The 9,682-nt window shown below is 44.3% G+C and overlaps 1 protein-coding gene across 15 annotated transcripts in view; it reads left to right on the top strand.

Moving 5' to 3' along the window:
- Window positions 1–9,682, top strand: part of camk2d1 (calcium/calmodulin-dependent protein kinase (CaM kinase) II delta 1) — an 86,182-nt gene that overhangs the window by 36,430 nt on the left and 40,070 nt on the right. For all 15 annotated transcript variants that reach the window (XM_048236847.1, XM_048236845.1, XM_048236850.1 and 12 more), the window contains exon 3: window positions 6,184–6,243. In XM_048236847.1, coding sequence (XP_048092804.1) covers window positions 6,184–6,243 — 60 coding nt within the window. The remainder of the gene's footprint in view (window positions 1–6,183; window positions 6,244–9,682) is intronic.

Genomic DNA, 9,682 nt, shown 5'->3' with positions numbered 1-9,682 from the left:
ATAAACACAGTATGGTGTATGGTGGTGCATAAACAGTATAAGATATATAGTGCAGTGTAGACAATAGTATACAGTTAAGAAGGTGGAATGATTTACCGTAATATAAATAAACTATTAACAAACGTATCAAACTAACAAATGAACAAAAACAGTTCCAGCTGTGTGTGTGTGTGTGTGTGTGTGTGCACGTGCATGCGTGTGTTTATATGTGTGTGTGTGTGTGTGTGTGTGTGTGTGTGCGCGTGCATGTGTGTGTGGCATATTCACTGATAATGAACCTGGTACACCATCTGTGAAGTTTGATGTCTGTGCTCCAATTATGAGAGTTTGATGCGACATCTGTTGCTAAGGTTCTTATAAGTGGGTAGCTAATGGATTAATGTTAAGTCATGAGTAGGTTGTTGCTGTTTTGACTTGATTTGTTTATGTTATAGATTTGTTGATGAGTTAATGGATCTGATTGTGGACAATAGGCTACTGGTAAACTGTATAGAGTGTAGTCCATAGCATGATGGTGATGGTACATTAAGCGAAGTGGCCCATAGGGTCATATAATCCAGTCAAGGTAAAGAGGTCATTGGATTTACTCAACCATGTCCTGCAAGGCTTTACATTTGCTCTGTCACTGCACTTATTTGAATTAAATTTGAATTCTTTTATGTTCAAGTCAACTGATGCCTTAATTTCTGTGCTGGGAGAGATTGTGTCTATCCCTCCTCTCCCTCTGTCTTTCTCTCCATCTCATCTCTCTTTCCTGCTGACCGGAGTTCAGGTTTAGTGGTCATGTTAAGCGTGCTGTAATGGGCTTGTGTAATGGTAGGCGGACCTCAGAGAGAGCCACCGCTGACGACGACACAAGCGAAGCATCAAGTCAACACTTACCTCCCTTTAAATCCTGTTACATCAGAGATTAGGAGCTGAGGCCACAACCGCTCCGCCAGGGAGAGGCCTAGCAAGACAGACAAAGCCCCTGATTCTAAGAGCCTGTAAAAGCACATCTGAGTGGTCCATCTGGGATTGCATCTTAAAGAGAGATGATTTCATTGGAGGGCTCGCAAAGAGTGGCTTTCATTTGCGGCAAATGCACCTGCAGGGAAAGGCCTAGCAAGACCAACAGGGGAGAGCCCCCCTGGGCGGCATAAAGCCCCTAGTTTCATGGGCCTGTAATAACACATCTGACTTGTCCATCTGGGATTACATCTCAAAGAAAGCACATTTGATTGGAGGAAGTGTTTTTGTTGCAAAGAATGAATCTCATTTGATCCAGGTAGCTAGGATTAGGAGTGAGTGAAATCGTTGCTAAGTGTGCTGCCATGTTTGATTGGCTTGGCTGGATTTGGGCGTGGTGTCCTAGAGGGCATCTACAGTAGTTGTAGAGATTTAGATGGCAGGGCTGCTCTATTACTTAAAGAGGCGGATCCCGAGTGCTGGAGAGCTCCGTGAGGAGCCATGATTAGAGGAAGGATTATGGATGCATCTTCAGTTCAATTGAACTTGACTATTAAGATTAGCAGTGCCAGTCTTGGAGCGGGTCTTATTTCCCCAGGGAAAGGAACTCTCCCCTCCTCATTGTCTCTCTCTGACTCTCTCTCCGTCCTCTGGCAGCCTGTCTCTCTCCTCTTTATCTCTCATTCTTTCATTTCTATATCTCTTTCTTACTATCCATGACTTTCTTCCTTTTTATCATCTTACTTGTTAATCTGGAAATAATACACAGAATCAACTCATACACGTGTATTTTGACTGGGCAACTTGCATTACATAGTTTTCAGTAAGGGGTGCCTCTTTTGCTTTGGATGCAATTTATTTATCTGTGTATGGACAGATCATGGATATGATTAGTAAGTGCAAAGAGTCAATGTACTTGTTAGTGTTTCTTATGTAAGGGATAATGTATAGAACGCCGGTCATTACTGGGAAAATAAGTCCCGAGAGGGCGAACCGGGCCCCGACGCGCAGCGGAGGGGTCTTGTTCCACCCTGAAGGGACTTGTTTTCCCAGTAATGACCGGCGTTCTATACATTATCCCGCTTATTACACGGCTACTTGCCAAAACGAAATAATAAACTCCCCACGATATGACTTTAACCTACATAGCCTAGCCTATTTGTTACCGTTCATCGTGACATTTGCTGAGAAACAAATAGTTTGCAACAACACACGCTGCTGAACTTGAATCAAACATTCTTTAGAACACAGCTGATCAACCGTCTGCGTAGTGATATGGAAGATGTATCAGAAGCACAAAACCCGTTGCCATTGACAGCGGTAATTATATGTTTGCAGCGGTAATTACATGAATATATTTTACCGTAGAACTTTGGGAAATCCCATTCAAGTCAATGGAGCGTTCTACTAGCATTGTGAAGAGCCGTATAATAAGCAGAAATATTGTTGTGCTGAATTCTAAGAACAGAGAGTACAAGTTAAGTGTGCACCCAGACAGACAGGAACTGCACCCTGTCTGTGTGTGTGTGTGGGTGAGATAAGAGTATGTCACAATGAAGTCGCTATGTCTTGCTTCCTATTTTCTGTGTGCATCTGTACAATAAAAGACACAGCTTTTGGGCTGCAGAGTCAGAGACTGATGGTGTGAGGAATTCTTCCTTACATTAGCAGGCTCTACTCTTGGTACCAGAGTTTGTGGGCAAAGCCATACTACGTGTTGTGGTTCTTGTATCTATATGTTGGGGTTAAATTCCCTGACAGTTACCAACAATGTTAACAACAAACTCAGCTTCACTGCTGCAAACAAAGTTGGCTATATGTGGATAACTTGGCTATAGCAAAGTTGGCTATATGTGGCCTTGTGATAACAAAATCTTTACCTTTTGTTTAGTCCACTGAAAGTTATCCACATATCAAACTATTAAATATACACAGTTATGGAGGAATTGTTTTGGGGAAGCAGTTGCACTATATCCCACTTTTGCTGCCTTTAAGCCACTTAAATCCATAGCCTAGATAAGCATGGCCTACAACTTGACATGATGGTGGAGCTAAATGCCCAAGAAATGTCACGTCATAAAAGTTGTAGGCCTACTAAACGCAAAAACTTAATGACAGCTTGTTCGTGGTGGTGTAGTGGTGCCTAATTGAAATGGGTTTGGCAAGGGGTATCTTATATTCGGCTATTACGTGTGGCACATTTATTGGACTTTTAGCCTCTTTTAATTTATTTGATGAGGAACTGATAAAGACTGAGCAACAGAAAAGTCATAGTCGATACATAAATAGGCTATTAGCCTACTATTACTTTACTACTATTACTGTTATTATTAATTTTATTATTATTCGGATGAGGCAAAGGAATGTAAATCTGAGTCTGAAATGTTGGCTACAAACAGTCTATACTGCTGTAACTGCACTGCTGCTATTATTAATTGTTAACTTCCGGGAACTATTTGAGGCTTCCATTAACTGCCATTGTTGGAAAAAAATGGAACATTAGCGTCAATGGAGTTGTCGCAACTCTGGTTCTGCCTAGTGGTTTTCAGCAAAACAAATTAATAATAATAATAATAATAATAATAATAATAATAATAATAATAATAATAATAATTGCTTGTGGAAACAGTCCAAGTGGTGCATCAAAAAAAACTTATGAAAAATGGGGAAAGCATAACAAAGCACTTGGTCAAAATGACCCAAACCAACCATACCTGTAACCCAATATACCTTGTCAGAAAAGGGAAATTGAGGAGCAATAACTGAGCATATTGATGAAACAATCCACACTACGTACAGGGGTGAAAAAAAAACAATATTTGTATACAGTAACAATGGACCTTGGAGAGTCCACTACATTAGGATATAGCTGTAAACCTGTGCACTCAATAAAAGGTTATAGAGTCTGACTATTGGTTCGTCTCCTGTTGGAGCCACGGTCCCATCTTCAGGCCCAAGATCAGGGAAGGACATGGGCAGACCTAAATGGATCCCTTCTAATCTTGTGGTATGAATGTTTGATAAATGGAATTAGAATAGCTCTCATTAATCACCGCTGAGTTGAGTGTTGCCGGGTAGATTGGAGTGAGAGGGTGAAGGTTGAGATGATGCATAGATGTTTAAATAGATGGAGAGATAACTGAATGGATAGATTGGAGAGTGAGAAAGGGATGTGAGGGTTGCATAAAGAAACAGATGAGCAATAGATGTTCAGAGGGAGAGATGGATAGATAGATGTACATAGACACAAACCGAGAGACATGCAGATATCTCAGAGATGGACCAATCAGACAGAGAGGCAATGTGGTAAAGGTGAGAGGTCAAGACGTCTGCCATCCTCTGATCCCAGTACCACTCTGATCTCTCCGACGGCAGCGGTACAGTGAGCCGCCAGAGATCCAGTGGGATGCCCTGAGCGCTCGGTCAAAGGGCCAGTAGAGTCCACACTGGGACAAAACAAATCAAGTATGGATACAAAGAGACGGTGCACTTGGAAGTGTTTGTGATACTTTCAGAGCAAAACACAATGCAGGGGAGCTTTTTATATAAGAGACTTAAGCTCCTGATGTTTAGGAAGCTCCAGGAGCTCCATGTGCACCCAGTGTCAAAACAAACCCAGGATGAGCTTCATGAAATACTTACACGGTGAATATTTCACAACCAGTCAGTGAGATCTACTGTACCACATATAAATAATTCACACATGTTTCTTTCTTTTTACAATATGTAAAACCTAATTGAGACATGGAGGAATTGAAAGTGCATTCTACAATATTGAAGAGATTCTTGTTTTGTTTTTTTTCTACCTCTCTAGCTCTGTTACATCTACAGACACTGATACCTGAAAAACATCTCAGAACATCTCAGTCTCAGAACCACTTTAGAAAGAAGACTTACAAAGTTACACTACAAAGTGACAAATCGGCTAAAATGACCTCTGTGTGTTTATTCCAAACTGAGGTAGGAAAGGCAACTTCAACCACTGACAGGGAAATTTAAGCGGTCACCGAGCGGTCACTCAGCAACAGCAGGGCCCGGTCTGCCTCGACTCTTCAGCTGGCCTCTGCACTCACACACATGACAAGTTGGACATAAGATGCACAAAAAGGTGCACACGGACACACACACACACACACACACACACACACTGTCCCCTGTCCCCCGGGAGTGTGACTTCAGTGCAGCCCCCATGCCCACCCCGCCTGCTCCCCTCTGCAGGCTTCCACTGCAGTCGGTAATTATTGACTCTGCCTTCCACAAACGCGCTGTTATGAAGCACTCACGCTGTTTACACTCTCATCCTCGCGGGTTCAAATGAATTATGGATTCATTATTTCCTGCCCTCTGAGTGGCAGCGTTCTGGTCATTTGAGGTGGGGGGAAAAGCCACAGGAAAAAAGTAAATGCATCGTGAGATGCATTATTCACTTCTGTGTTTCTGGTATCATGAATGCGCTAGACACCAACACAGGTTATGTGGCGGGATTTTGATATGGTTTTATCTGTTTATCCGTAGGTGTTTATCTATATACCTAATCTTGGTATTTAAAACTGTCTCACTGTTGTAACAAATGTGAGTCACTGTGTGAATTAGCAAGTGTTGTGCATGCACTAGCCTGACTCTGACCTACTGTTTCTCTGACCTAGGCTACTGTTTTTCTGCTTCTCTTTCTGCCGAACTCGTCCTCTCATGTTGTCATCTCTATTTTTCTGTAAACACCTAAAGTACAAGTAGTTTTAATCACGTATGGTCTATGCTCATTTTTCACATGGATCAGTTGCTGTTATGCTAAGGGAATATGACACTTTCTGATTGACTGCACATAGTACAGACTTGTGGTCTCTGTAAGAATGTAATGTAATACGATTCTTGTTCAACTTAACAGTGGCTTAGATGCACTTATCCCAGTTTACATGATGGATACTAGCATCCCGGTTACTGAGTGCCGCTCTGTTATCTTTGGTTCTAATCAGCTACAGCATCCCAGTTTCTCTTGGAGTACTCCAGCTAGCAGAAAGGGATTTCTCAAGACTTAGGGCTTATCTAGGGTTCTGAAATTGTGATGAAATAAAACTAAAACCCTGCTCCTACAGTAGGAGATGTTTGTTGTCCATGTAAAGGTACAGTAGTCAATCCTAATATGCAGGGCTGTGGTTCCTGTTTGCTGTTGATAAGGTGCTCAGTTTGCTCTGTGGCTCATGACACGGTTCCTCTTCTCTCTCCCTGTGCCCATAGACCACCAGAAGCTGGAGAGGGAGGCTCGCATCTGTCGCCTGCTGAAGCATCCCAACATCGGTAAGTCCAACTGTTGACCTCCCCCTTCATACGCAACCTTCCGGTACTCCACTATTGTACCTCCCCCCTCCACACACACACACACACACACACACCACACACACACACACACACACACACACACAATACAGACAGACCACAACCATGACTCTCTACTGTGTATCCAGATGTAAACAGATGGGCAGCCGTGGCCTACTGATTAGCGCTTCGGACTTGTAACCGGAGGGTTGCCGGTTCGTACCGCGACCAGTAGGCACGGCTGAAGTGCCATTGAGCAAGGCACCTAACCCCTCACTGCTCCCCGAGCGTCGCTGTTGTTGCAGGCAGCTCACTGCGCCGGGATTAGTGTGTGATTCACCTCACTGTGTGTTGACTGTGTGCTGAGTGTGTTTCACTAATTCATTGGGATAAATGCAGAGACCAAATTTCCCTCACGGGATCAAAAGAGTATATATACTTACTTAAACATATATACTTGACAGAAAAGAAAAAAGTAAAGAATCATCAAAGTTGCTAGATTATATCATCACCCTTTGACACTTGCACACGCCTCCAGACACGATACTAACAACTACCAACACACACACACACACACAAACACACACACACACACACACACACATACACACACACATACACAGACACAAAGAGAGAGACTAAACATAGCTTGTCTGGGAAATGGTGCTGCTCATAAACACATTCCCCACTGCTTTATCTATACAGCAGTCTGCACCGTATCATTTCACTGGGATGTCACAGTGGTAGCTCCCACATGTGTGCTCTGTGGGTTGTGCATGCAAAGGTCACTTGGCAGTTTTAATGCGGGGTGTGTCACCATACATGAACACCCTACAGCAGTACGGAACGCACTTGTGTCCATCACCATTGTGCACTGGCATTTCCCCATAGTGTTTTGTCAGAAGTTTTGTACTCCCAGAATGTGACACCCCAGGGAAGTTTGAGAGTAGCGTTGTCTAATATGTTATTGGATTCCTTATTGCTTGTATTAGAATCAATATTCTTATTCTTCTTATTCTTATTTACAGTATTTTTTTTTCAGTATCAGTATTGGTGTTCTCTCTATTTCCAGTCTGTTTCACAGGCTCTGGCTGCCATGATCATTAAAACGGCAATGGTGTGTCTCACAACCGCCGTGCAAATTTAGCAGGCATCACTCACACACGTACACACACACACACACACACACACACACACACACACACACACACACGCACACACACACACCGCAGAGACGTCATCCCCACATTAAATAGACTTTTGAAAATACCCTGTGTTTGAAATGGCACAGAGCATGCCTGACAACAAAGCCCCTTGTTATTGCAGATTTGCGATGGGGGTGTGAGTTGGAGGTTGGGGTTGGGGTAGTGGGGGTGAAGACAGAGGGAGGGCTGCTTCACCTCGCCACCCCCACGGCTGCTTAGCCACATTTTAGCAAAGGCTCATGGGTAAGCCTGGAGGTCGGTGGCAGACAAGCGTGGGAGCGGGGGCCTGTAATTAACACCATTCTAATGACACGGCTTTACAATGAGGGAGGAGGAGGAGACACAGAGCGAGGGAAACCAGGCAGAAAGCACACAACAGCAGATCCTGAAACTCTACCAGACGACTGATGATGAGGCCAAGGTTGCTCTCCGTAGGTGCCATCTTTCCCCCCAAGCCTCACAGATTGACCAGTCTACTCGGCCTCCTGAGATATCTGGTGGGATTTATGGAGAAATGGATAGAATGATAGATAGACAGACAAGCTGTTCAATTGGGGAGGGGGGGTCATCTTCTGTGGGTTTGTAGTGCACAATGACCGTTCCATAACCTAGCCACTGCCAATCAGCCACTGTGGATGATCAGATGAAACTGCAGGCTGTTTATGTGTGTGTGTGTGTGTGTGTGTGTGTGTGTGTGTTTGTGTTTGTGTTTGTGTGTGTGCCTTCCCCATTAAACGTTAGAGGAGGTAATGCAAATACAACTCCATCTTTTACTGGAGAGGGAGTGTGTGTGTGTGTGTGTGTGTGTGGGGGGTGTTGAAGGCCCTGCACAAGTGATTTACGGTGTGGTGCAGTAAAATGGTGTTTGTGGGCTCCTGGATCTATTTTACAGGCATGGAAAATAGCGGCTGGGCCATGTCCTCTCCTCCCCGCTTCACTCTCCATTTTTGGAGAGGATAAACACAGAATTGACGCCAGTGCAGCTAAAACCTCAAAGCCAGTTTTACATAAACACTCCGAGATCAGGCAAAAACATGCGGTCAGACATGCCTCAGTTTCCATGGTGCATCTCATGCACAGGTCAGTTGCCAAACCCATTTGAGCTCAGCTTTCATGACACACACACTCTCCTAGGGTATAGACAAGTAGCTTTCAAGATTATGTCAATTTCAGCCAGTGGTACACCCTGTCATTAAGATAAAAGTGAGGGTTCAACAACATGCCTGTCATAGTAATGATGTCTTTAGCCGTGTGTTGTTGACAACAGATGATTTGAGTGGCCACAGCTTTTTCCACCAAGGAGATGTTGTCTTTGAGACCCTGACTGTAAACATCACTAAGATGGGGGTGTATGTTGTCCCAAAGGGTAAAGAATCCCTCTCTTTGTATGCCCCCCTCCCCCTGCTATCTCTGTACATCTCCATTTCTTTCCCCTCCAAAAGGGTCACGCCTTCTCATTCATCTCTGAGATTACTTGGGGAATTGTTTAGGCTGGTATATCGTTGGTTTAATGAACACACACACACACACACACACACACACACACACACACACACACACACACACACACACACACACACGCATGCACACTCATAACCTCCTGTTCTCTCTCGCACTCTGACTCACTCACACACACACACACACACACACACACACACACACACACACACACACACACACACACACACACACACACACTTGCCTGAGTCCTCCAGGGTCTTAATGGCTGTTGCCATTTCTAGTGTGCGAGCTGCTGGCTGTCATCAGTCCAGAGTGCTCCTGCTGACACTGATTGTCACTCAGAACTGAGAGGAGAGACAAAATGAAAGGGGAGCCCCAGCCCCCTCCCCCCAGCCCCCTGCCTCCACCCCTCCCTCCACCTCCCCCTCCACCTCCCCCCACCTCCCCCTCCACCCCTCCCTCCACCTCCCCCTCCAACTCCCCCTCCACCCCTGCCTCCTGACTCTCAGATCAGTTCATACTGTATAGGGGTAGTGTAGTATAGTGTAGAGGGGCTTAATCATTCGGCTAAAGGAAAAGTCTGTGTGTTTCCATTTCCTCTATTATGCTAATTAAATATGGATACGCTCCCAATCAAGGGAGGAGTTGTGAACAGCTGTTTCCACTTGGGATTTCAATTTTTGAGCGTTCAAAATTCACATTATTACGCTTGATGGAAACATGGCTGGTATGTCTTCATGGGTAAATGGAAAGGA

This window comes from Alosa alosa, chromosome 24 (assembly GCF_017589495.1).
Source record: "Alosa alosa isolate M-15738 ecotype Scorff River chromosome 24, AALO_Geno_1.1, whole genome shotgun sequence".
Taxonomy (NCBI): domain Eukaryota; kingdom Metazoa; phylum Chordata; class Actinopteri; order Clupeiformes; family Clupeidae; genus Alosa; species Alosa alosa.
This window is presented reverse-complemented; position numbering and strand designations above follow the sequence as displayed.